The 27,757-nt window shown below is 49.2% G+C and overlaps 1 protein-coding gene and 1 non-coding gene across 2 annotated transcripts in view; both read right to left on the bottom strand.

The window, feature by feature from the left end:
• CACNA1C (calcium voltage-gated channel subunit alpha1 C) overlaps positions 1–27,757 on the bottom strand; it is a 600,430-nt gene that overhangs the window by 247,422 nt on the left and 325,251 nt on the right. The window contains exons 4-5 of the mRNA XM_064155731.1: positions 26,658–26,797; positions 12,363–12,502 (exon numbers count right to left, since the gene is read on the bottom strand). Coding sequence (XP_064011801.1) covers positions 12,363–12,502; positions 26,658–26,797 — 280 coding nt within the window. The remainder of the gene's footprint in view (positions 1–12,362; positions 12,503–26,657; positions 26,798–27,757) is intronic.
• LOC135182157 (U1 spliceosomal RNA) lies at positions 27,584–27,747 on the bottom strand. The gene has a single exon (XR_010305070.1). It is a non-coding gene; the product is annotated as a U1 spliceosomal RNA (small nuclear RNA).

Below are 27,757 nucleotides of genomic sequence, written 5' to 3'. Positions count from 1 at the left end.
TATCTGAGGGCTGCCAGGAGGGGGGGGACAGGCTCTGCTCACTGCTCCCTGGGATAGGACAAGGAGCAATGGGTGTAAGCTGCAGCAAAAGAGGTTCTGCCTCAACAGAACGGGGAACTTCTTTACTGTAAGGCTCACAGAGCACTGGCACAGGCTGCCCAGAGAGGTTGTGGAGTCTCCTTCCCTGGAGCCTTACCATGTCTGTCTGGATGTGTTCCTCTGTGATCTGTGTTAGATAGGATTGTCCTGCTCTGGCAGGGGGGTTGATGATCTCCTTGGGTCCCTTCCAACCCCTAACATCCTGTGAGCCTATGATCCTACGACCTTCAGGGACAGTGACTCCAGCAATACTCTCCAGGGTGGAGGCATAAGTTAAGAAAATGGAAAAAACATTAAATATTCATAAACATTAAAGGGCATATTCCAATTTTGAAGGAAAGTCTGGAAAATGCCAGATCTTTTCTGGTGTGTGTGTCACCAAATGGTCAGCAGTCACGGCAAGCTGCCTTCGATAAGTTCATCTGCAGCAATTAGTGGAGAAAGCCACTGACAAGATTCTTCCCCAGCACTGCAATGGAAATTCATATGGCACAGTTCAGTTAAGGATGGCTTCACTGCAACAATTTGGGGAGGTAGTTCCTTACTGTCTTGCTGGAGTCTTAAAATATTGGTGGCAGATTGCTAGATACAGCAAACGCTGTGGGTGTGCAGTGTACTTGGGGCTGATGTCATTTCTATTTCAAGAATAATAGAAAAGGTCTTGGAAGAGGGAGGAAAGGCACAACACAGGACAGAAAACCAGCTGAAACCAAACCAAAGTTTGGGCATCTGTTCACAGAAGCACAGAATACATCCAGTTGGAAGAGACCTCTGAGCTCGACCAGTCCAACCCAACCTTTGACCCAGCACTGAAGGGTCCACCTGGTGCCTGGACATCCCCAGGGGACAGTGATGATATTCTCATGCCTCTGTCTTCAAACAATGCTTTCATTGACTTTTCACACTGAACCATCCCCACACAGACTAGGAGATGCCTACAAACAGCATGTGTGTGCAAACACAACTGCCTTCTGCTTGCCCAAGCCCTTGCCTCATCCTCTGAACAAAACAGGAATCACAGAGTGTTAGGGGTTGGAAGGGACCTTGAAAGATCATGCAAGTTCAAGCCTCCTGCCAGGGCAGGTCACCTAGAGGAGGTCACAGGGGAACATGTCCATAGAATCATAGAATCAACCAGGTTGGAAGAGACCTCCAAGATCATCCAGGCCAACCTAGCACCCAGCCCTGTCCAGTCAACCAGACCAGGGCACTAAGTGCCTCAGGCAGGCTTTGCTTCAACACCTCCAGAAACAGTGACTCCAGCACCTCCCTGGGCAGCCCATTCCAATGCCAATCACTCTCTCTGGCAAGAACCTCCTCCTAACATCCAGATGCAGTTAAGATGTCATCTGGAGGTCAATGCCAGCAGAAAACAGTGAGGAATCATAGACTCATAGAATGGTCTGGGTTGGAAGGGACCTCTGAAGGTCATCCAGTCCAACCCCCAGTGCAGATTGCATCCTTCCTATTGTGATCTGGAAGAGAAGCATCTTCCCCTGCCCGCCATGGAGAGAGGAGCAGGCAGGAGGCACAAGTGAGCAGCTGGGGAGCCCAGCACACTGCAGCTGCCACCAGTGAGCTGCAGTCTGTGTGTACACTTCTGCTCCTCTGTGTTCTAGACAAAAGCACATCCAAACCATGCAGACTGCTCTCAGGAGACAGCAGATGGCATTCTTAGCTTTAGGACAAGCATCTTGATGGCAGGGGCTCTTTTCTCAGTGCCATGCCCTGTACCCATTGTGAATGAGAACTCTGGGGTTCACTTGAAGAACAACAACCACCAAAACAAAAAGCTGCTAAAAACCAAGTCTGACCCATCCAGAGATCTCTGAGAAACCTCTTTAACAAGCCAAACTAGGAGTTGTGTTCTATCTCCATGTCTGCTCTTTGATGTCAGCATGGGATTTATTTTCTTCATCACAGAAAACATCTGCTTAGAAAAGACTTCCAAGCTCATCCAGTCCAAGCTTCAACCCAGCACTGAAACATGTCCCTAAGTGCCAGCTCCACAGGCTGCATCACATTCACTTTTTAACTGCTTTTAGTATTTAACAAAGGTCCCCTCTAGTCTAACCTAACTTCTCCTCTCTCAAGATGCTGTTAGTGGTCAATACTGAGCCTTTTGTTGCCCAGCAGAACAGTAAATACATATCCCACAGAATCCCAGCAAATATCCTGTTGGAAGAGACCTCTAAGCTCATCCAGTCCAGCCTTCCACCCAGCACTGCAGGGGCCAACATTAAACCATGTCCCTAAGTGCCAGCTCCACAGGCTGCTGAAACACCTCCAGGGATGGAGACTCCAGCAGTGCCCTGTGCAGAACATTCCAAGGGCTGAGAACCCTCTCTGGGAAGAAATATTTCTTAGCATCCAGCCTGAACCTGCCCTGCTGCAGCTTGGAACCATTTCCTCTGCTCCTGCCCCTTGCCACCAAGCAGCAGAGCCTGCCTCCTCCTCGCTCCAACCTCCCTTCAGGGAGCTGTAGACAGCAGTGAGCTCTGTCCTCAGCCTCCTCTTCTCCAGCCTGCACACCCCCAGCTCCTTGAGCTCTTCCTCAAAACCCAGGCCCTTCTCAAGCCTCTTTGCCCTTCCTTGAACACACTCCAGCCCCCTCAATGTCCTTCCTGGAGCATTCAGAAGGGAGTGCCTGCACCCTGGTGTGGCCCCACATGGTGGTAGTGGACTCTGTTCTGTTGTGCTGTGCAGACAGGCTGCATAACCACGCCAGCACACAGGCACTGGGAGGATAAAGGCTGACACAGTTATTGGGTACATTTGCAGTTAGTGCTATTTTTAAGAGAGCTCCACAGCCAAGCTCAAACCATAAATATTTCCCTGTTTTCATTTGCATTCCCTAAATATGAGAGAAGTCTTTAATACAACAAGAACTCTGTGCCTCTGTGAGTAATGTTCCTTACTGAGAGAAACCTCATTTGCTGGTAAACCAAGTCAACCTCTTCTGCCATAAGTTCCATCAGAAAGTGTGTCAGGTTGTACAACTCCAGGAAAGATGCTTCAGCTCCTGAGTGTGCAAGCCCTACCCACAGGAAGGATGTGGCCAGCAGGTCAGGGAGGTGATTCTCCTCCTCTACTCTGCTCTGCTGAGACCTCACCTGCAGTACTGCATCCAGTTCTGGAGCCCCTATGAAAAGAGGGGCTGGAGATGCTGGACTGTGTCCAGAGAAGGGCCACTGGGATGATCAGGGGGCTGGAGAAGCTCTGCTATAAGGACAGACTGATGGAGTTGGGGCTGTTCAGCTGGGAGAAGAGTAGGCTCTGAGGTGACCTTCTTGTGGCCTTTCAGTTCTGAAGGAGGGCAACAAAAAGCTGGAGAGGGACTTTTTAGGTTATCAGGGAGTGACAGGACTGGGGGGAATGGAGCAAAGCTGGAGGTGGGGAGATTCAGAGTGGATGTGAGGAGGAAGATGTTCAGCATGAGAGTGGTGAGAGCCTGGACTGGGTTGCCCAGGGAGGTGGTTGAGGCCCCATGGGTGAAGGTGTTTAAGGCCAGGCTGGCTGAGGCTGTGGGCAGCCTGCTCTAGGGTAGGGTGTCCCTGCCCATGGCAGTGGGGTTGGAACTGCATGATCCTTGTGGTGCCTTCCAACCCTGACTGATTCTATTCTATGATTCCATGGGAGATGCCACACTGGAATTAAATCACTCCCTTGAGTAATGGTGACCTCAGTAAATAAAAGATTTGAAAGCCACATGTAGAGTTTTAAGTCAGCTACAAAGAAATCATCCTAACGAGGAGATTTGGTTCAGACTGTTCTCTCCTTCCCCCCTTCCCTTCCCATTTACAATGAAAGCAAAACATGTTGGCCACTTGAGAATAGAAACAGCCAGGGAATGACATGGGAAAGGTGGTGCAGATTGTCCTCACATGGAGTTGTGTGTATTGGAGAGATGGTAGAGATGGTTGAGAAGTCTTCCTGGAGAATGATGGAGAACATAAGAAGCTGCTGGAGAGCACATCTCCTCCAGCTTTTACAGCCCCAGAGAAAAGAAAGGAACCAGACTTGGCAAAAGCTGACATTATCAAGGTGCAACAACAACAGAATTTGAGGCAAAGTCAAGATTCAGAAGACAAATTCTAGCCAAATGTATTGGCAGCAATTCCCTCTGTTATCAACAGCCTCTAACAGACAGGTTTGGGGGCATTAAATTGCAAAGTATATTGTCTCCTGCAGCTGACTGTACTCTTTTGTGCCTGCAGAGACACTTTCCATGCCTTAGGTGCTTTGATCAGGGCACTTCTATCTCATAGAATCATGTTAGAAAAGATGACAGAATCACAGAGTCATAGAATGGTTTAGGTTGGAAGTGACCTCAAAGCTCATCTAGTTCCACCCCCCTGCCATAGGCAGGGACACCTCCCACTAGAACAGGTCACTCAAGGACTCATCCAGCTTGGCCTTGAACACCTCCAGGGAGGGAGCAGCTACAGCCTCCCTGGGCAACCTGTGCCAGTGTCTCACCACCCTCACTGCAAAGAACTTCTTCCTTACATGTAGCCTAAATCTCCCCTCTGCCAATTTAAACCCATTCCCCCTTGACCTGTCATTACAAGACATTGTCAATAGTCCCTCCCCAGCCTTCCTGTAGGTCCCTTTCAGATACTGGAAGGCCACTCCAAAGGCTCCTTGAAGCCTTCTCTTCTCCAGGCTGCAGAGCCCCAACTCTCTCAGCCTGTCCTCATAGCAGAGCTGCTGCAGCCCTCTGAGCATCTTCACAACCTCTTCTGGACTGGCTCCAGCAGTTCCATGTCCCTCTTGTGTTGGGGGCTCCAGAACTGCACACAGTAATCCAGGTGGGGTCTCAGGAGAGCAGAGTAAAAATCATTGAGTCCAACCACTCCCTACCTCTACAAGCCTGGTGCTAAACCATGTCCCTCAGCACCACACCTCTGCATCTTCTGAACATCCTCATGTTGAAGGCAAGCCAGAATTCTCCACTGCTATGCTGCTTATACCATAACTTCACGTGCATTAGGAAGGTAAAATAAAGCCCCTGGCCTCACCAAAGATGATGTATACATGAAAACCACAAGTGCTGTGAGGAGAGGCTGAGGGGTGTGCAGCCTGCAGAAGAGGAGGCTCAGGGCAGAGCTCATTGCTCTCTACAAGTACCTGAAGGGAGGCTGTAGCCAGGTGGGGTTGGTTTCTTCTGCCAGGCAACCAGCAACAGAAGAAGGGGACACAGTGTGAAGTTGTGCCAGGGGAGGTCTGTGCTGGATGTTAGGAGGAAGTTGTTGGCATAGAGAGTGATTGGCATTGGAATGGGCTGCCCAGGGAGGTGGTGGAGTCACCATCCTTGGAGGTGTCGAAGCAAAGCCTGGATGAGGCACTTAGTGCCATGGTCTGGTTGACTGGAGAGTGCTGGGTGCTGGATGATCCTGGAGGTCTCTTCCAACTTGGTTGATTCTATGAACACTGTCAGAAGCATGTCCATTTGGAAAAGACCTACCTTCACTGTCAGTATTTGCTTAAAGCTCAAGATAGAGTCAAGATAATCAACACAGAGTGAAGATACTCAACACAGAGTGAAGATATTCAACAGAGTCAAGATATTCAAGACACAGTCAAGATATTCAACAGAGTGAAGATACTCAACACAGAGTGAAGATATTCAACACAGAGTGAAGATATTCAAGACAGAGTGAAGATATTCAAGACAGAGTCAAGATACTCAAGACAGAGTCAAGATACTCAAGACAGAGTCAAGATACTCAAGACAGAGTCAAGATACTCAACACAGTGAAGATACTCAACACAGAGTGAAGATACTCAACACAGAGTGAAGATACTCAACACAGAGTGAAGATACTCAACACAGAGTGGAGATATTCAAGACAGAGTGGAGATATTCAAGACAGAGTGGAGATATTCAAGACAGAGTGGAGATATTCAAGACAGAGTGGAGATATTCAAGACAGAGTGGAGATATTCAAGACAGAGTCAAGATAGAATGGCTCAATTTTCTTTGCCATATTCACAACTGCTTCTCAAAGGAGATGCCCTTTTGGATGTCTTGAATTCTCTCTGTTCATTACCTCAGTGACATTATTGCCTCTCCCTTATGAAATGATGGTGGTTTTCTTGGACTGGGCAGAAGACATTGAGAAATTACAGTTAAAAAATGGGATCCTGCACTTAAAAAGGAACAAAAAAACTCCCAAATGCAAGACAAATAACTGTGCTGGCTGCCTTTATCTCAAAGGCTGCAAAAGGGAATCATTGCAATAGGCTGAGCTGTGTTGTCTCAGTGGCTAAGAAGGGCATTGGGCAGACATCTATGACTCAGAGGCTACAACTACCACATGCTCTTTTGGCTGTAAATGACCCTGCAGGAGGGTAGCTGGGTGTGGAATAAAGCAAAAGGGAAGAGAAAGGGGAAAAGGCATTGCAAGCCCAAGCAAAGAGGCAGTGCCAGGCCAGAGAGTGGGGTACTGAAGGTGGAATAAGGTGAATGTCAGCACTGCACTTCGACACACAGAAGGAACTCCCAACATGTAGTGTGGCTCTAGGTCCCACCCTCACCCTTCATAAAGTGGTTTGGCACACTCAAGTTGATATGTTGCTACAGATGACAACAGTGAATTTGCCTTGAGAGCATTTGAGAGTAGCTAAAAATCACCATTTCTTTCTTCCTAGTTTGTAGTCCCCAGGCTGGCTGTTAGGTTTCAGGAGCAGGAACTGGAATCTGCACGGTGCTTGATCCTTATTTACTAGCCCAGCCTTCTCCACAGCCTGGGTGGAGCGGTTTGGGGATGCTTCAATTACACCTGAGGTCAGTTTGGCTCTCAGACATACTCAGCTTGCAAAGACTGCCCAGGATTGAAGCTGCTCTGTTTCCCCTGCTTATGCAAGCTACCTCAAAATCAGGTGTAGCTAAAGCCTAACTCTTCAGTATAGCACCCAGCTCACAGCATTAGGAGACCTTTTGAGAAGCAAACTTCATCTCTTAAGAAATGAATCCAGAGCAAATTCAGGGTTCCTGGGATCAAACAGGAGACAAAGGATTTGTTTAGCCTTGCACCAGGAGGATTACCATGGGCCTGTTTTCTTAATCCCTGTCAGCTACTCTGTGCTTTGCTGTATAAAAGCCTCCTCACAGTTTTGTTTCAGTGGAGGACCTCTCTGAATGATGACATCACACACAAAGAGTTCCCCTACGGTTGGAAATTAGTTGATTAGATAATCCTTAAAAAGGGAGGGGTGGGGGGGAAATACTGCCAGTCTTAAGAACAACCTTGTTGGAGAATAGCCTAAATATCTTGCAAGGATTGGAAAGCCTTTTCCTCTTATTCCTCCACAAGAATTGATGGTGCTTTAGTATGCACAATGCACCTAGGCAGTGTCCCATGCTGAGGAGAGGAGGGGAAAAAAGGAGAGGAGGGGAAAAAAGGAGAGGAGGGGAAAAAAGGAGAGGAGGGGAAAAAAGGAGAGGAGGGGAAAAAAGGAGAGGAGGGGAAAAAAGGAGAGGAGGGGAAAAAAGGAGAGGAGGGGGAAAAAGGAGAGGAGGGGGAAAAAGGAGAGGAGGGGGAAAAAGGAGAGGAGGGGGAAAAAGGAGAGGAGGGGGAAAAAGGAGAGGAGGGGGAAAAAGGAGAGGAGGGGGAAAAAGGAGAGGAGGGGGAAAAAGGAGAGGAGGGGGAAAAAGGAGAGGAGGGGGAAAAAGGAGAGGAGGGGGAAAAAGGAGAGGAGGGGGAAAAAGGAGAGGAGGGGGAAAAAGGAGAGGAGGGGGAAAAAGGAGAGGAGGGGGAAAAAGGAGAGGAGGGGGAAAAAGGAGAGGAGGGGGAAAAAGGAGAGGAGGGGGAAAAAGGAGAGGAGGGGGAAAAAGGAGAGGAGGGGGAAAAAGGAGAGGAGGGGGAAAAAGGAGAGGAGGGGGAAAAAAGAGAGGAGGGGAAAAAAAGAGAGGAGGGGAAAAAAGAGAGGAGGGGAAAAAAGAGAGGAGGGGAAAAAAGAGAGGAGGGGAAAAAAGAGAGGAGGGGAAAAAAGAGAGGAGGGGAAAAAAGAGAGGAGGGGAAAAAAGAGAGGAGGGGAAAAAAGAGAGGAGGGGAAAAAAGAGAGGAGGGGAAAAAAGAGAGGAGGGAAAAAAGAGAGGAGAAAAAGAAGAGGAGAGGAAAGGAGAGGAGAGGAAAGGAGAGGAGAGAAAAAGAAAGGAGAGGAGAAGAAAAGAAAGGAGAGGAGAGGAGAAGAAAAGAAAGGAGAGGAGAGAAGAAAAGAAAGGAGAGGAGAGAAGAAAAGAAAGGAGAGGAGAGGAGAAGAAAAGAAAGGAGAGGAGAGGAGAAGAAAAGAAAGGAGAGGAGAGGAGAAGAAAAGAAAGGAGAGGGGAGGAGAAGAAAAGAAAGGAGAGGGGAGGAGAAGAAAAGAAAGGAGAGGGGAGGAGAAGAAAAGAAAGGAGAGGGGAGGAGAAGAAAAGAAAGGAGAGGGGAGGAGAAGAAAAGAAAGGAGAGGGGAGGGGAGAGGGGAAGAAAAGAAAAAGAGAGAAGAAGGTAATTTTTTGTTGTAGCGTAAGAGCGAAGTTTTCCCTTTAGCTGTGTAAAGGCTACGACGGTCTCCTGTCCCACACAAACCTGGTCGGGCAGCAGAGGACCTCTCTGACCAGACAAGCTCGAGAGCACAACATCTGCACAACCCACCCAGCTTTCAAGTTCTCTACATGAGATTATAAATGAAGCCTGGCAAATACAAGACAGGCAATAACTGGTGGCAGCAAGGCAGTTACACGAAGAGGAGGCGCAACGCAGAGAGGATGAATGGGATGTATGAGGTGCATAATTGAGCAGCATGAATAGAGGTAACAGAAAAGGAATTTAATAAGCTAAATGGGTGCAAGTTATTATGTGTAGGAGTCACTGATTGCCCTTTCAAATAGTCAGGAGTGATTTGCTTGCTTTAATTGCAGCGTGCTGCTTCCATGCTGAATTGGATGTTTCTCTCTGCCCTCTCTCAAGCAGCAGCAGTTTAAAACCGATTTCAAACCCTGCAACAATGTAAAATGGAGACAGGAGAGCATTCAGTAGAATCCTCTTAGCACTAAAGGGTTGACAGGATTCTGCTCCTAGAAAGCTTTGCAATGCTCTGCATGCCTGCCAAAGGAGATACTGGCTAAGAGCTCCCAAAACACTGAGGGATGTTTTTGCTACAGGAGCTGATTTTGCACTTGCCTACTTCTGTCCATCAAGGGTTTGAGTCTCTCTCTTTTCTCAAGCCAATGTTGCCACATTAAGCTGGATGCTCTTACACACAAGAGAAGGGCTTTTTTGACAAGGAGACTGCTTTGCTACACCAGCAGTGAAGTTAATTCAGCAACTGAAATGAAAAGTACACTCCAGGACCTGTGTTAGTAACCAGGACCAAAAGAATGATGCCTACTTGTCAGAAGTGGCTTACCACTAAACCCAGGCCAACCATCTGCTTGCTAAAACATTCACCCATGTCTCACAGGTTAATGTCAGCCTAAACAGACTGGGGATGGAATGGTTTCCAGAAACAGTAAAACTTTAGAAAGAGGTAGAAATAAAGAAGTCAAAAGTCCAAATAAATAAAGTTTGCTTAATTATCCCTTCTGGTTTTTTTTTCCTTTTGCTTGCAGTGTAACTGTCAGCTCAGAGATGAGAGTTGTGGCAAGGATCTGGCTCAGGAGCAGTGTGGGCAGCAGCACAAGGGAGGTTATTCTGCCCCTGTGCTCAGCACTGCTCAGGCCACACCTTGAGTGCTGTGTCCAGTTCTGGGCTCCTCAATTCAAGAGAGATGTTGAGGTGCTGGAAGGTGTCCAGAGAAGGGCAACAAGGCTGGGGAGGGGCCTGGAACACAAACCCTATGAGGAGAGGCTGAGGGTGCTGGGGGTGTGCAGCCTGCAGCAGAGGAGGCTCAGGGCAGAGCTCATTGCTGTCTGAAACTCCCTGAAGGGAGGCTGTAGCCAGGTGGGGTTGAGCTCTTCTGCCAAGCAAGCAGCAACAGAACAAGGGGACACAGTCTCAAGTTGTGGCAAGGGAGGTCTAGGCTGGATGTTAGGAGGAAGTTGTTGGCAGAGAGAGTGATTGGCATTGGAATGGGCTGCCCAGGGAGGTGGTGGAGTCACCATCCCTGGAAGTGTTGAAGCAAAGCCTGGATGAGGCACTTAGTGCCATGGTCTGGTTGACTGGCTAGGGCTGGGTGCTAGGTTGGACTGGATGATCTTGCAAAACACAGACCCCAGGAATTTACTGCAGAGGGCAACTTACAGCATAGAATCATAGGAAGGGACCTCAAGGATCATCCAGTTCCAACCCCCTGCATTGGCAAGGACACTTTCCACTAGATCAGGCTGCCCAGTGTCACACCCAGCCTGGCCAGGGTTGGAATCAACCCCAAGGATCATTCAGCTCCAACTCCCCTGCCATAGGCAGGGACACCTCATGCTACATCAGGTTGTCCAGAGCCACATCCAGCCTGACCTTAATAACCTCCAGCAAATACAGCTTTCATACAGCCTAGTGGGGCAGAATACAAGGCAGAAAGGAAGTAGCCCACACTCCCCCCCCCAACAACAACAACAAATAAACTATGATCTTTAAGCTGATCTCACAGTTTAAGGCAACCTGACTCAATGCTTTTGAATGACTAAGGTTAGAAGTACTTTAAGATACCAAGCTAGCCCAAATAAAACCAAACAAAGCTTCCCTCCAGAGCTATTTTGGGGATTAACTCCTTTCCTGTTAACTCCATCCCTCATTACTCTAAACATGAAGAGCAAGGCCAGCTTTTAAGCAACCCTCTCTTCAAAAGGCCAACAGGTCCCATCTAGGACATATCCTCCCCCACTGTGATGTCCTTACTCCACCTCTGGAATTCCCAGACTTCCAGCTACTCAATACCTTCACTGTAAACAAGAAAATGGATATCAGACTATCAAAAGCTGCTTGAGGACTCTCAGAGGCATTAAAAACAATTCAAGCAAATAAGTCCAACAGAGAACACAACTTTGTCCTTGCCCTGTGTCCTGCTTGATCTAAGCTGTCCCCAGTGCTCTCGATCATGTGCAAAGAAGAGGATGCAATTTTAATGGCAAAGCTCCTCTCCCCCCCAAAAAACTCACCCACAAATGACCATTCAGGGGTTTTGAGCAAGGTCATGTATTGATAATGTTATATACTTAGCCTGGAGAGGAGCAGACCCAGGGGGGACCTTGTCACTATCTACAGCTACCTGAAAGAAGTTGTAGTCAAGTGGGGGTCAGGCTCTGCTGCCAGGCAGCTTGTGCCAAGATGAAGCTGCACCAGGGAAGGTTGTAGGTTGGATGCTAGGAAGCACTTCCTGATGGAAAGGGGAATTAGAGACTGGAATGGGCTGCCCAGGGAGGTGGTGGAGTCACCGTCCCTGAAGGTGTTTAAGGGACAGATTGGATGTGGCACTCAGTGCCATGGTGTGGTCGATGTGGTGGTGCTGGGTCACAGGCTGGGCTTGATGACCTCAGAGGTCTATTCCAGCCTTGATGATTCTGTGATCCTGTAATCTCCTCCTCACAGAGAAGAGTGAGGAGACTGGTGAGGGGCATGGAGGCAAAGTCTGGTGAGAAGAGGCTGAGGGACCTGAGGGTGTTTAGCCTGGAGGAGACTTAGAGGGGACCTTATCACTCTCTACAACTACCTAAAAGGAAGTTGTGGTCAGGTGGGGGTCAGGGTCTGCTCCCAGGCAACCAGTGACAGGACCAGAGGACATGGTCTGAAGCTGTGCCAGGGGAGGTTTAGGTTGGATATTAGGAAGCACTTTCTCACAGAATGGGAGATTAAGCACTGGAATGGACTGCCCAGGAAGGTGGTGGAGTCAGGACCCCTGGAAGTCTCTAAGAAAAGACTGGATGTGGCACTTGGTGGTATGGCTTAGCTGATGTTGAGGTGTTGGTTCACCAGCTGGACTTGATGATCTTGGAGGTCTTTTCCAGCCTCAATGATTCTGTAATACCAAAGCTGCGCTTCGACTTCAGAAGTATTTAAGGGTTCTTTTGCCTGAGCTCACTAAACTCTTGGCTCTCTCATTCTGTTGTTTGCAAAGGTTGCACAATCAGCCTGACACACCATGGAATTCCACTCCCCTTCAGCTTGCTTTGGTAATCCTTTGATTAATATCATCTTGATCATAAATACATTCATTTGAAAAGAGGCCTCACACGCACAGAAATCATCTGCATCATGCTTCATCTTTCAGCATTGTGAAAGTGACTCCTCTTGCCCCCGTGCCACACCCCAGAGAGCCAGAAAAGACAAGCAGTGACTTACTGGGAACTCCAGACACCAGCCGTAAGGGACGCAACACGCGGAACGCCCGCAGCGCTTTCACGTCGAATCCGGCACCTTTCCCTCCTATTGAATTCCCTCCATCTGCTTTGGTTGCTTGTTCTAAAATTGCACTAAAAAGCCTGCAAAAAGAAAGAGGAGACAGTCTGTAGGCAGACAGCAAAGCTCAGGCTAAACAGGAACAGAGATCAACATCGTATCACCCAAACTAGCTCTCAGACCTGCGAAGCGTTGACATCCGCATATGGTGGAGGAGAGGAGAGGCAGACTCTTCCCATATGCAGTAGCCTAATGGTGATGTCTACACTGTTTGCAAAGCACTTGTCCCTGGAGCAGGCACAAACACAATGTGCTCCTCCCTCAGCCAGCCAGAGACCACCACAGCTACTAGCCTGCATGGCAACGTGGGGATGTGCCCTCCTCGCCCTGCGTGCCGGGGCACATCAGGCATCCAAAGGGTGACCAAGAGCAGAGCACATGGGGTGGAATTTGGAGGCAGCCTCCATGCTATCATTAACAGGCAGGCTGGACATACTCAGTAGCAGCTGAGTGGAAAGGCAAGGAAGCATAAATTTTAGGGAGTGCCCTTTGTGCTGCTATACTCTGCTATCTTTGTAAGCCAACAATCAACCTTGGGGGAGAAAGAACCATAGAACAAACCAGGTTGAAAGAGACCTCCAAGATCATCCAGTCCAACCTAGCACCCAGCCCTAGCCAGTCAACTAGACCATGGCACTAAGAGAACAAAAGCAAACCAAAAATCCCTCCATAATTAACCCAATCACTAATTATCTGTCATCCATTTTATAAGGTATGGAGATTCACAAAGGTCTCTGAAGGTCAAGCTCAGTGTAAAGCTCATGGATACTTCAACCCTAAGCAGCACTAGAGGCTGGGGACAGAGTGGCTGAGAGCAGCCAGACAGAAAGAGACCTGGGGGTACTGGTAGATAGTAGCTGAAGATGAGGCAGCAGTGTGCCCAGATAGGCAGCAGAGCCAATAGCATCCTGGCCTGGCTCAGGAGCAGTGTGGCCAGCAGGACAAGGGAGGTTATTCTGCCCCTGGACTCAGCACTGCTCAGGCCACACCTTGAGTGCTGTGTCCAGTTCTGGGCTCTTCAATTCAAGAGAGATGTTGAGGTGCTGGAAGGTGTTCAGAGGAGGGTGATGAAGCTGCTGAGGGGAACACAAACCCTATGAGGAGAGGCTGAGGGAGCTGGGGGTGTGCAGCCTGCAGAAGAGGAGGCTCAGGGCAGACCTCATTGCTCTCTACAACTACCTGAAGGGAGGTTGTAGCCAGGTGGGGTTGGGCTCTTCTGCCAGGCAAGCAGCAACAGAACAAGAGGACACAGTCTCAAGTTGTGGTGGGGAGGTCTAGGCTGGATGTGAGGAGGAAGTTGTTGGCAGAGAGTGATTGGCATTGGAATGGGCTGCCCAGGGAGGTGGTGGAGCCGCCGTTCCTGGAGGTGTTGAAGCAAAGCCTGGATGAGGCACTTAGTGCCATGGTCTGGTTGACTGGACAGGGCTGGGTGCTAGGTTGGGCTGGATGATCCTGGAGGTCTCTTCCAACCTGGTTGATTGCATGATTCAAGGTGGAAATTTTTAGGGAAGGGAGTATGCTGGGATTATCTGCTTGTGTATCCATCTGTAAATCCCCTGATGCACTGCCTAGGGAAAGTGCAAAGCTGTAGGAGCCTTATTATTAGAATGTTTTATTATATCAGTCAATATTCTGTCTTGGCTAGGAGGAGTGGCTGCTTAGGGAGAAGATGTCCCACTTGAAATGCATTTGAAAAGGCAGAGTAGGGCAGAAAACACAAATGCTCTTTGGTGAAAAAGCTCAAGGCTCACCCTGGGCATTAATAAGAACTCGATTTAATAAATGAGCTTTCTGGAAGCAGCTTCTGGATTTCTGGTAAAACACTGGGTTTTGGGGAGGAAGGATTCCTCATCAATTTGCTAATGACAATGCTTTCAGCCTTGAAGCCACCCTCTCCAACCCACCCATACTCAGTGGAGGTTAAAAGCAGTTCCAGCCTAATTGGATGTTTGATGCTCTGTAGAAAATGATTGCCTGAGAGTGGCAGAGACCCCTTGGGCTGTAGCATGTCATGGAGGGACCAGAGGTGACTTCAAAGAAGCTGCCAGGAACCACCTAGTTGAAGTGATCTGGATTTGGCACTTGCTGATTCCTCTGACTGGGGGTTAGATCTAGATGATGCTTGTGGTCCCTTCCAGCCCTGATTGATTCTATCATTCTCGGACTGCACAGCCTGCAGTGCCTCTGTCGAGATCCCATCTCTACACCCTGGCTGGCATACCCCACAGAGCCCCCAGACTGCCTGATAAGCAGAGACTGAGCTGCCTGATTGCTTTATATGGAGCACTGCTGCCTGCAATCTGCAACTGAACCTCATTGAGAGGGCCACAAACATAGGAAGTTTGCCCTGGTTAGGATCATAGGATCAAGCAGGTTGGAAGAGACCTCCAAGATCATCCAGTCCAACCTAGCATCCAGGCTTTGCTTCAACACCTCCAGGGACGGTGACTCCACCACCTCCCTGGGCAGCCCATTCCAATGCCAATCACTCTCTCTGACAACAACTTCCTCCTCACAGCCAGCTTAGACCTGCCCTGCACAACTTGAGACTGTGCCCTCTTGTTCTGTTGCTGCTTGCCTGGCAAAAGAGACCAACCCCACCTGGCTACAGCCTCCCTTCAGGTACTTGCAGACAGCAATGAGCTCTGCCCTGAGCCTCCTCTTCTGCAGGCTGCACACCCCCAGCTCCCTCAGCCTCTCCTCACAGGGCTGTGTTCCAGGCCCCTCACCAGCCTTGCTGCCCTTCTCTGGATACCTTCCAGTACCTCAACATCTCTCTTGAATTGAGGAGCCCAGAACTGGACACAGCACTCAAGGTGTGGCCTGACCACTGCTGAGTCCAGGGGCAGAATAACCTCCCTTGTCCTGCTGGCCACACTGTTCCTGAGCCAGGCCAGGATGCCATTGGCTCTCCTGCCCACCTGAGCACACTGCCCAAAAAAGAGGCATTCATCTACCAAAGTATTTAAGCCACCAGGTTTCCCCACCACTATTACCACATAAAACCAGGGAGTCAGGGGCATGCCAATGCAAAATTCACGCATTGAGTGCTTTGGGTTGAATTCATTACTTGATTTTTAGTTTCATTTAAAGAGTCTCATAATAAAACTGTGACTGAGGAACTCCTTAGTGGATCTATTCAAAGCCTCATTTTCAAGCCCTGCAGAAGGATCTACCCAGGAGGTAACAAGCGTGGGGTAAAAGCGTGCGAGGAGGTCGCACGTTGAGCTTGTAGGTGTTGCAGACTGAGCAGCAGAATGCAGAGAAGACAAAACCAGGCCTTATGAGAAGTACTGCATTGACTACAGATATCACAGAGAGAGATAAACAAGGGCTGATGAAAACATGAATTATTGGAAGGTGTGCAGTTCTTCAGCTGCAATTTTCTTGCTGGTCTTCATAATGGAAACACCGTGGGGCAAATTTAGCCTAATGTATTTTCAGCAAGCCAGTGTTTAAGCTCTAGAAATGTGCTCAGGTTCTTGTTCAAACATTTCTGTCTTCCCAGTCAATAGAATTCCCACAGTAGATGATGACTGACATACCTAGACAGCAGTCCCAGTCTCCTGGGATCCTCTCGAAGGAAAAAATTCACTGCAAAATAGTTTTCAGGTCTCTTGCAATGATGGAGACAAGAATCTCATGGAACTCTGAGTTGGCAACCAGCCACATCTGAGGGTCCAAAAGTGGTGGAGGAGGTTGCTAAACCCCTCTCTATTCTATAACAGAAGTCATGGCAGTCTGGTGAAGTCCTCACTGACTCGAAAAGGGGAAACCTAACTCCCATTTTCAAAAAGGTAGGAAGGATGAGCTGGGAAACTGCAGGTCACTCAGTCTCACCTCTGTGCCTGGTAAGATCATGGAGCAGATGCTCTTGGAGGCACTACTGAGACAGGAGAACAGTGAGGAGGTGATTACTGTGTCCTGTTCTGGCTCCTCAATTCAAGAGAGATGCTGAGGTGCTGGAAGGTGTCCAGAGAAGGGCAACGAAGCTGGTGAGGGGCCTGGAACACAAACCCTATGAGGAGAGGCTGAGGGAGCTGGGGGTGTGCAGCCTGGAGATGAAGAGGCTCAGGGCAGAACTCATTGCTGTCTGCATCTACCTGAAGGGAGGCTGTAGCCAGGTGGGGTTGGGCTCTTTTTCCAGGCAACCAGCAACAGAACAAGGGGACACAGTCTCAAGCTGTGCCAGGGGAGATCTAGGCTGGCTGTTAATAGGAAGTTGTTGGCAGAGAGAGTGATTTGCATTGGAATGGGCTGCCCAGGGAGGTGGTGGAGTCACCATCCCTGGAGGTGTTCAAGCCAAGCCTGGATGAGGCACTTAGTGCCATGGTCTGGTTGATTGGCCAGGGCTGGGTGCTAGGTTGGGCTGGATGAGCTTGGAGGTCTCTTCCAACCTGCTTGATTCTATGATGAACCTAAACAATTCTATGAGCTTTTAAGACTCTTTTCTACTTTTTCAGCTACTTGTCCTCCAATCCTGACTGAGCTCAAGAGACATTAATGTCCTGACTGACATAAAACACAATTCCACAGCTGTTCTACTCTATATTCACATAGCAAAATCTCCTCTTGGGATGAAAACCCCTAGGGAAAAAAACTTACAGTAGGCATGGTGGAGCAGTCAAAGTTTGGTGTAGTTGATTAGATAGGGACAGGTTGGACTGTATGAGCTTGGGGGGTCTCTTCCAACCTGGCTGATTCTACGACCATGCAAGATTCTTGTGGGCACTAAAACTCTCCTCATCTGAAAACACCAACACCCACCCAAACCAAACCAGAAGTCACTCCTGATTTTCTTCTAACTCCCTTACTACTACAGCCTAAATTCATGTCCTGTTTTCATCTGGATCTAGCAGTTTCCCCCGATGAAGCACAATTAACAGCATCTTCATTTCTGAGCTTCACTTGTGACAGGGACTCCATCCAGGCTGCCTGTTAGTTCTTGTTATCTTTCTGCTGCTCTTTTGACATGTGACACAGCAAAAAGCTTTTCACTTTGCTAGCTGGACCCAACAGCAGCATGCTGAGGCTGTAACCTACTCTTACAGCTCTTTGTCTCTTCCTCTGTGGGTAGGGCACAGTGATTTTTACAGGACTTGTCAAGGACCTCCAGAAGACAAAAAGCAAGCAGAGGGCTTGGGGTTTCTAAGGGAAAATAACACAAACCTTCAGAAGAAGAGCTGAAAGAATCCTCCCTGATATAAACATAATGATGTCTTTTTCAGAGTGTTTCACAGTTCACCTGTGAGTATCAAAGGGGTTTGGACTGCCCTTTAGAAAGCCTGCACAGGTCTTCAGCAAGACATCTTTACTCTGCTCTCATCAGACTCCACCTGGAGAACTGTGTGCAGTTCTGGAGCCCCCAACACAAGAGGGACATGGAACTGTTGGAGCCAGTCCAGAGGAGGGCCATGAAGATGCTCAGAGGGCTGCAGCAGCTCTGCTATGAAGACAGGCTGAGAGAGTTAGAGCTCTTCAGCCTGGGGAAGAAAAGGATTCAAAGGGGTCTTACAGTGGCCTTCCAGTATCTGAAAGGGACCTACAGGAGGGCTGGGGAGGGACTATTGGCAAGGTCTTGTAATGACAGGATGAGGAGGAATGGGTTTAAACTGGCAGAGAGGAGATTTAGACTGGATGTCAGGAGGAAGTTCTTTCCAGAGAGGTTGGTGAGACACTGGCACAGGTTGCCCAGGGAGGTTGTGGAGCACAGAATCACCCAATGAGATCTTTGATCACATTGGGTGATTCTGTGCTCCACAACCTCCCTGGAGGTGTTCAAGGGCAGGTTGGATGAGTCCTTGAGCAACCTGTTCTAGTGGGAGGTGTCTCTGCCTACGGCAGGGGGTTGGAGCTGGATGATCCTTAAGGTCCCTTCCAACCTAGACCATTCTATGATTCTGTGATCTACAGCAACCACATTCTCCAGTGCTGTAAGAAAAATCAAGGAATGCTGCTAAAAAGGTCTCACAGACCAGATGCTCATTTTGAGGGTGTCTGTGGCAAACCATAAAACCCCAAACTTTTTAGAGTTTATAGCAATCAGTTGATGATCTGCAAACCTAACCAGTGGCTACTGTAAAAGTGTCTGCAGTTACTTCTTGGAGAGCTGTGATAAGCAATCTTGCAAAGGCTCAGGCCTGCTGTGGCTAAGGAAAGCAGGAAGGAGATGAGGGAGAAGCAGACATATCCTGACATCAGCAATGAAGAGGAGTCTGCTGACCAGAGATGAGAAAGACCCTGGGAGGAAGACTGTGTGGGGAGTTCTTAGAATCATAGAATCAAGCAGGTTGGAAGAGACCTCCAAGATCATCCAGTCCAACCTAGCACCCAGCCCTATCCAGTCAACCAGACCAGGGCACTAAGTGCCTCATCCAGGCTTTGCTTGAACATCTCCAGGCACAGTGACTCCACCACCTCCCTGGGCAGCCCATTCCAATGCCAATCACTCTCTCTGACAACAACTTCCTCCTAACATCCAGCCTAGACCTCCCCTGGCACAACTTGAGACTGTGTCCCCTTGTTCTGTTGCTGGTTGCCTGGCAGAAGAGACCAACCCCACCTGGCTACAGCCTCCCTTCAGGCAGCTGCAGACAGCAATGAGGTCTGCCCTGAGCCTCCTCTTCTGCAGGCTGCACACCCCCAGCTCCCTCAGCCTCTCCTCACAGGGCTGTGCTCCAGGCCCCTCACCAGCTTCATTGCCCTTCTCTGGATGCCTTCCAGCACCTCAACATCTCTCTTGAATTGAGGAGCCCAGAACTGGACACAGCACTCAAGGTGTGGCCTGAGCAGTGCTGAGTCCAGGCGCAGAATAACCTCCCATCGCAGATAACCATTCCAAGACCACCAGGGCTGGAACTTGGGGGGGAGGGGGAGAATGGAAAAATACCTCTGTTAATGAACTCCAAGCAATAATTTGTAATCACCCTACCTCTTATTATGAATATGCCTGCTCTTGTGACATAAACTGTGCCTTGTGCCAGCATGGGGTGTGCAGCATTGCTGGAGCCATCCTGCCTGCACCCAGCGCTGTAACACACCTCCTTCATAACTCTGCAGGAGTTTTGGGGTCCATTTTGCAGCTCAACAACCTGCTCTGGATTTCACACCCTTTCCAGGCACATTGGCTTCTTACTTTTCCAAGTGAGGCTGCTTTGGAAACGACAAGACCTATTTTTCTGGCAGAAGCTGTGGGGCCCTTGGAGAATGAGCGTGGCAGACAAATGACAGCACCGCCCGGGAAGACAGATACTGCAGCACAAGGTCGTCGAGTTAAGTCTTCTCTCAAGAGACATCTCCTTCAGCAGCCTGATATTAAAGGACATCACTGCTCTACCTGAAAGCTCTGATGTGTTCCAAAGCAGGATCAATAATGCTGGAAGAAGCAGTGAACAATCTGACTCGCTATTAGCATTTGTGGGTTGTGCCTCGTCAGGCAGCTCAGGGGTGTGAGCTCTGCTCTTAGCTGAGAAGGTTCTTATTCACAGAGCAGGGTTGGTGCCTTCACACAGGCATTTGGCTTCAAAGCAACTTGGGGGTTTGTAGTGGTGTTGCTACAGGAGGGTCATAGAATCATAGAATCAGTCAGGGTTGGAAGGGACCACAAGGATCAGCCAGTTCCAACCCCCCTTGCCATGGGCAGGGACACCCTACCCTAGATCAGGCTGGCCAAAGCCCCATCCAGCCTGGCCTTAAACACCTCCAGGGATGGGGCCTCAACCACCTCCCTGGGCAACCCAGTCCAGCCTCTCACCACTCTCATGCTCAACAACTTCCTCCTCACCTCCAGGTTGAATCTCCCCACCTTCAGCTTTGCTCCATTCCCCCTAGTCCTAGCACTCCCTGAGAACCTAAAAAGTCCTTCCCCAGCTTTTTTTGTTGCCCCCTTCAGATCCTGGAAGGCCACAAGAAGGTCACCTGGGAGCCTCCTCTTCTCCAGCCTGCACAGCCCCAACTCTTTCAGTCTGTGCTCACAGCAGAGCTGCTGCAGCCCTCTGAGCATCCTCCTGGCCCTGCTCTGGACATATTCCAGCATCTCCACATCCCTCTTGTCACAGAGGCTCCAGAACTGGCTGCATTACTCCAGGTTGGGTCTCAGCACAGCAAAGTAGAGGGGAAGAATCACCTCCCTCGATCTGCTGGCCACACTTCTCCTGATGCAGCCCAGGCTCTGGTTGGCTCTCTGGGCTGCAAGTGCACACTGCTGGCTCATGTTGAGCTTCTCATCCAGCAGCAGCACCAGGTCCCTCTCCTCAGGGCTGCTCTCCAGCCACTCACTGCCCAACCTGTATTTGTGCTTGGCATTGCCTCTCCCCAGCTGCAGAACCTTGCACTTGGTCTTGTTGAACCTCCTGAGCTTGGCTTGTAGAATCAAGCTTTAAAAGCCTCTGCAGACAAACAAGCAGCTCATCAGCTGCTACAAGCCCACAGGTCTAAAATGTACCTTTCTTCCAGAAGACACAGACTTGTGTTCAGTGCTCCCCTCTGCTGCTGCTGTGCATTGCTGTGGCCTTATTAGAGCCACTGACTCTAAAATCCTTTTGGTTACTAGGGGACCTATCTTCCAGGGGCAGACCAAAGTACCCAGGCACGCAGAGACCTCCCTCTAAAATGGATGTTTGGTCTTCCACATGCCCATTTTCCTCTCACTCTATGGGTTGCTATGTTTTAACATAAAGAAGCTACTCTTTAAGCTAGAAGATCAACACAAGAAGGACAGGGATGTGATAGAGTGGAGCCAGAAGAGAGCCAAGAAAATGGTCAGGGGGTTGGAACACCTCTGCTGTGAGGACAGGCTGAGGGAGCTGGGGGTGTTCAGCCTGGAGAAGAGAAGGCTCCAGGCAGACCTAATAGCAGCCTGCCAGTGCCTGAAGGGGGCTAAGAGAAGGCTGCAGAGAGACTGTTTGCAAAGGCCTGCAGGGACAGGATGAAGGCAATGGCTTCAGGCTAGAGCAGAGCAGATTGAGATTGGATGTGAGGAATAAATTCTGCACCAGGAGGGTAGTGGAACACTGAAACAGGTTGCTCAGAGAGGTGGTTGTGCTCCATGCCTGGAGATCTTCAAAGTGAGGCTGGATGGGGCTGATCTCGTTGAGGATGTCCCTGCTGCCTGCGAAGGACTGGAGGAGCTTTGGAGGTCCCTTCCAAGCCAAACTGTTCTACGGTTCTGCATGTGTCAAACAGTGTATATTAGGTGGATTTAGAGCCAAGCAAAGGATCCAAAACCTGTCTTCTTTTTTTTTCCTTCCCCACCCTTAACTAAGAACAGTACTTGAAGAAGTACTTCCCTTTTTAATGTTTGCAGCAAGAAAAATCATCATTTCAAGGGAAGATTCCCAGGGCAGAACAAGCACAAATGTCAATTACAGATAGGTTGGACTGGATGATCTTGGAGGTCTCTTCCAACCTGGTTGATTCTATGATTCTATGTTGGGTCTTCATGCTTCCAGTACGAGTTCCACACCATCCTCTGCCTCTCATACCAACTCAATCCCTCCCTTCACTGCTACAGCTTAGTTCACATTGCTCAGCTTCCCCCAGCAGCTCTATCTCTAGGCAGAAAAATGCACTGCAAGGACATGTTGTGACCAGCACTTGCTTTTTTCCTCCTCTCACTCTAAAATGTCTTTTAAACCTTTTGATAGGACACTCAGCTTGACAAATCACTCAGCTTTGGTGAAATTTAAACATAATGGCACTGAGGGGCTTCAGACAGCCCCTAGGAAAAGAACACAGGGCACAGCAGGAACAGATGGTGTGAGATGGTATCACTACACTGATTTTACTGCAGGGTTGTAGGGAGGAAAAGCAGCTCAGCAGCCTAGGCTGTGGTACTGTACGAGTGAGTTTAAACAGATAAACATCAAAGGAACCCATCTGGCCTTCAAGTAGAATCTGTCACTTGAGATTGTTAGCATTTAACAAAGACCTTGGCCATATTATACTCATGTAATCCCTTCCCAGTTACATTTTTTTGTCCCCCATCTAGCAACTGAGAGCTGCTGGAGGCAAAACCAGATAGAAAAAGACAGAAGAGTTGGGAGTTGCAGCTTCTGGCATTAGCAAGGGGAATTAATTTCAGTCTGAATATAATCTTGCTGATTAACTGACCCAGTAGGAAGACTGGAAAGGACTGTGCTTAAACTAGATAGAGTGCTGTCCCGTGGTTCCTGGAGCCCTGCTCCTTCACATCCCAATGGAAGAAGAGGTGATCCAGACCCTCTTGGAAAAGGGGGCTACAAGAAGGCTGCAGAGAGGCTGTTTGCAAAGGCCTGCAGGGACAGGATGAGGGCAATGGCTTCAGACTAGAGGAGAGCAGATTGAGATTGGATGTGAGGAGTAAATGTAAAAGTCTCTCATAAAGACAAAAGGAATAATCACCTTCAAAGGACTTTCATTCTCCAACCTTTCTTCACCCTGAGCAATTCTCAAGCAGGTGAGATATCTGAGGGCATTCAAAGGCAAAACCAGCTACAAAACTGGACATGAGCCAGCAGTGTGCCCAGGTGGCCAAGAGAGCCAATGGCATCCTGGCCTGGATCAGGAACAGTGTGGCCAGCAGGACAAGGGAGGTTATTCTGCCCTGTACTCAGCACTGCTCAGGCCACAGCTTGAGTGCTGTGTCCAGTTCTGGGCTCCTCAATTCAAGAGAGATGTTGAGGTGCTGGAAGGTGTCCAGAGAAGGGCAACCAAGCTGGTGAGGGGCCTGGAACACAAACCCTGTGAGGAGAGGCTGAGGGAGCTGGGGGTGTGCAGCCTGCAGAAGAGAAGGCTCAGGGCAGAGCTCATTGCTGTCTGCAACTCCCTGAAGGGAGGCTGTAGCCAGGTGGGGTTGGGCTCTTCTGCCAGGCAAGCAGCAACAGAACAAGGGGACACAGCCTCAGGTTGTGCCAGGGGAGGTCTAGGCTGGATGTTAGGAGGAAGTTGTTCGCAGAGAGAGTGATTGGCATTGGAATGGGCTGCCCAGGGAGGTGGTGGAGTCACTGTGCCTGGAGATGTTCAGAAAAAGCCTGGATGAGGCACTTAGTGCCATGGTCTGGTTGACTGGCTAGGGCTGGGTGCTAGGTTGGGCTGGATGATGTTGGAGGTCTCTTCCAACCTGGTTGATTGGCACTAAGTGTGATCTGCTCTGGGCGCCCCTGCTCTGGCAGGGGAGTTGGACTGGGTGAGCTTTCGAGGTCCCTTCCATCTCCTGACATTCTGTGGTTCTATGATTCCCTGGAAGCTGCTGCAGAGTTTCCTTGGTAGAGAGGTGAAGAGACTGCAGGTTTTTGCAGTGATAAAACTGTCTAACGAGGGAGTGGTGAGAGGATGGGACAAAGTACTCAGGTGAGGAAATGTTCTGAGTCTTCATGTGCCTTCCTTCACCTCTTCCCCTCATCAACTACAATTCAAACCCTCTGCTTATCTCTTACCCTTAGGTAGATATGCTGGTTTGAGGCTAATTGAAGTATTTTAATGACAGAAATTAGGTCAATGGTTGTGAAAAGAAAATAATGATGAAATCACTCAGTGGTTTGCTGAGAGGGACAAAAAGCAAACAATTTGTCCCACTTCCTTCTGGGACACTGCTTCCTTTTGCTTCTCTTTCCTTCTGCTCTAATCTCTCCATTAACAAGCAACAAGAGAGCTTTGCTGGCTGCTTGTTTTGGCTTCTGTCTGGGGAAGGGAGAGAGAGAGAGTAGCTTTGAGCTCCTTCTGGGCAGTTTTCTTTGTCTGGGAGGAAGTTTGGATTTCTGTAGTATTTCTAGTTTGTATATAACTACAAACAGTTGTAAGGATGTTGTCTATATGTGCTTGTAAGTGTAGCTTTGCTGCAAATAGAGCTTCAGCTTACTTCCAAGCCATCTGAGCTGGCCTGGGAAATTTCAGTAGAGTTGGAAGGGGGTGGGAGTTCCCATCCCACAACAGTAGGAAAAAGCAGACTCATAGAATCAACCAGGCTGGAAGAGACCTCCAAGAACATCCAGTCCAACCTAGCACCCAGCCCTAGCCAGTCAACTAGACCATGGCTCTACATGCCCCATAGAATCAACCAGGTTGGAAGAGATCTCAAGGATCATCCAATCCAACCTAGCACCCAGCCCTAGATAATCAACTAGACCACAGCACTAAGTGCCACATAGAATCAGAATCAACCAGGTTGGAAAAGACCTCAAGGATCATCCAATCCAACCTAGCACCCAGCCCTAGCCAGTCAACCAGACCATGGCACTAAGTGCCTCAGCCAGGCTTCTCTTGAACACCTCCAGGGACGGTGATTCCATCCAAGCTTTTCTTGAACACCTCTAGGGGGAGGCGACTCCACCACCTCCCTGGGCAGCCCATTCCAATGCCAATCACTCTCTCTGGCAACAACTTCCTCCTAACATCCAGCCTAGACCTCTCCTGCCACAACTTGAGACTGTGTCCCCTTGTTCTATTGCTGGTTGCCTGGGAGAAGAACACATTGTGCTTTGCTTTTATTCAAATAAATTAAATGCCAGGCTTGGGAGAAACAAAAGGAGAGGAAGAAGGGGATTAGAAAGGTTGCAGCTCAAAGTGGCATTTTGATCTGCAACAATAAAATTAGTCTTAAAAAAGGTGAAAACATTATGAGGGTTACAATCAAAAGGGTGGCTATCACCAGCAGAGGAGTGCAATAGAAGCACAGAATCAGCCAGGTTGGAAGAGATGTTTTGTTTGTCCTGCTGTCTACAACTACCTGAAGGGAGGCTGTAGCCAGGTGGGGTTGGGCTCTTCTGCCAGGCAAGCAGCAACAGAAGAAGGGGACAGAGTCTCAAGTTGTGGCAGGTGAGGTCTAGGCTGGATGTTAGGAGGAAGTTGTTGGCAGAGAGAGTGATTGGCATTGGAATGGGCTGCCCAGGGAGGTGGTGGAGTCACCATCCCTGGAGGTGTTGAAGCAAAGCCTGGATGAGGCACTTAGTGCCATGGTCTGGTTGACTGGCTAGGGCTGGGTGCTAGGTTAGACTGGATGATCTTGGAGGTCTCTTCCAACCTGGTTGATTCTATGATTCCTGGGATTTAAGTTTTCCATCTGAGCATAAAGGTCAATAAAACTTCCCAAGCCATCAGAACCTGTTTGTCATCCAGTTCTAATCTTCATTAGGACTCCCACCAAGGCATTCTTTCTCATACCCATACAGATTCACAAACAAAGGGATTTTCCCCCAGTTAAGCACATTCAGGCATTTGATTTTGCCCATTAGCCTTGCACTCCTCTTAGCCACATTCCCAACAAGGAGTTTAGCTTCCATGTCTTGCAAACCAATCAAAGGAGCAAGGGATATCAGACAGGAAATGTGCATCAGCTGATTGTCACTCCTTAACATTTACCTCAATGTCAATCATAGCTACACACTGAAACCAGCATCACTCAGGTTACGCCTGCAGAAGACCAATGAGGTACCTCTAGTTTTAGACCCCAGAGGCAAAGGTGTTATGCAGGTAGAGTCTTGTGCTATTTTGAAGCTAGCTGGAATGTTTTGGTGAGAAGAACTAGACTACAGGCTGTGAAAGACAAACAAGGGTGATGTCTACTTCACTCACAGGCTTGCTGAGATGTATGGGAACAAGAAATAAAAGCATTTGATAACCACTCTCTCTCTCTCATTCACTCTCACTTGGGCTGCTGGCTGAGCTACATCGTAATCTCTAACCTCACCCTCCATTTAGGGCTAACCTACTTTGCTTCTTAACCTCTGGCAGAACCTCCATTCTTCCTTGGGACTGGGGTAAGGTTGAGAAGGGCAGGGGGAAGGTGAAGGGGTGGTTGAGAGCCCCTCCTGGGGACTCAGGTTTCTGGGAGGGTTGCTGTGTTTCTGTATCACCTTTTACCTTGTCTATTTCTGTCTATAACTGTATATGCTATAACTATCTGCTTGTATATTGTGCTAGCTGTAAAGATAAGCTTCATTCATATTTCCAGAGCCGGCTGAGTCTAGTCTGGGTGATTTTTAAAGTGTGGGGGGGCAGGGAAGACCCAAACCATCACAAGTCTGTAGAGGAGTTAGCACAAGAGGAGCAAACAGTGGCTGCAGGAGGGAACGCAGCGAGCAGCAACCTCTGACACCACCCCCATGCAATGTTCCAAGCACTTCCCCACCCTCAGGCTCCCGAGGCTGCCAGTACCCCCAGGAGTGCAGTGGATGGATTCAAAGAGAGAAGATTGGTACTCACCCTACTACCACAATTATAAAATCTAGTAAATTCCAGCCATTGCGGAGGTAAGCGTTGGGGTGGAAGAGAAGTCCATAGGCTATTACTTTTAAAAATGCTTCCACTGTAAAAATTATGAGAAAGAGATACTCCACTCGTTCCTGGGGATGAGAAGAGAACAAGAGAGACAATGGTTAACACCAGCAACAGCCAGGGGAAGGGGCTTTCAGAGAATCGTAAAATCAACCAGGTTGGAGGAGACCTCCAAGATCACCCAGTCCAACCTAGCACCCAGCCCTAGCCAGTCAACCAGACCATGGCACTAAGTGCCTCAGCCAGGCTTTACTTCAACACCTCCAGGCACAGTGACTCCACCACCTCCCTGGGCAGCCCATTCCAATGCCAATCACTCTCTCTGGCAACAACTTCCTCCTAACATCCAGCCTAGACCTGCCCTGCCAAAACTTGAGGCTGTGTCCCCTTGTTCTGTTGCTGGGTGCCTGGCAGAAGAGACCAACCCCACCTGGCTACAGCCTCCCTTCAGGGAGTTGTAGACAGCAATGAGCTCTGCCCTGAGCCTCCTCTGCTGCAGGCTGCACACCCCCAGCTCCCTCAGCATCTCCCCATAGGGTTTGTGTTCCCCTCAGCACCTTTGTCACCCTTCTCTGGACACCTTCCAGCACCTCAACATCTCTCTTGAATTGAGGACCCCAGAATTGGACACAGTGCTCAAGGTGTGGCCTGAGCAGTGCTGAGTCCAGGGGCAGAATAACCTCCCTTGACCTGCTGGCCACACTGCTCCTGATGCAGGCCAAGATGCCATTGCCTCTCCGGCCCACCTGGGCACACTGCTGCCTCATCTTCAGCTCCTATCTACCAGCACCCCTAGGTCTCTTTCTTCCTGGCTGCTCTCAGCCACTCTGTCCCCAGCCTGTAGTGCTGGGGAATTATTTTTAGCACAAACACAGACCACCACTACCACAAATGATGCAGTTGAGTTTCCCACATGTGGGGAAATCATAGGGGTCAGCACACTTGAAGTACAAAGGGTGAGCCTCCCCCTGGGAAAGCCACCTGCCTGATCACAGTGTCTCCCCTGCCAGGTAAGTACCCAAGTGTAA

The sequence above is a fragment of the Pogoniulus pusillus genome, chromosome 15 (genome assembly GCF_015220805.1).
Source record: "Pogoniulus pusillus isolate bPogPus1 chromosome 15, bPogPus1.pri, whole genome shotgun sequence".
In the NCBI taxonomy this organism is placed as follows: domain Eukaryota; kingdom Metazoa; phylum Chordata; class Aves; order Piciformes; family Lybiidae; genus Pogoniulus; species Pogoniulus pusillus.
The sequence above is the reverse complement of the archived record's forward strand: the minus strand, read 5'-3'. Positions and strand labels throughout refer to the sequence as shown.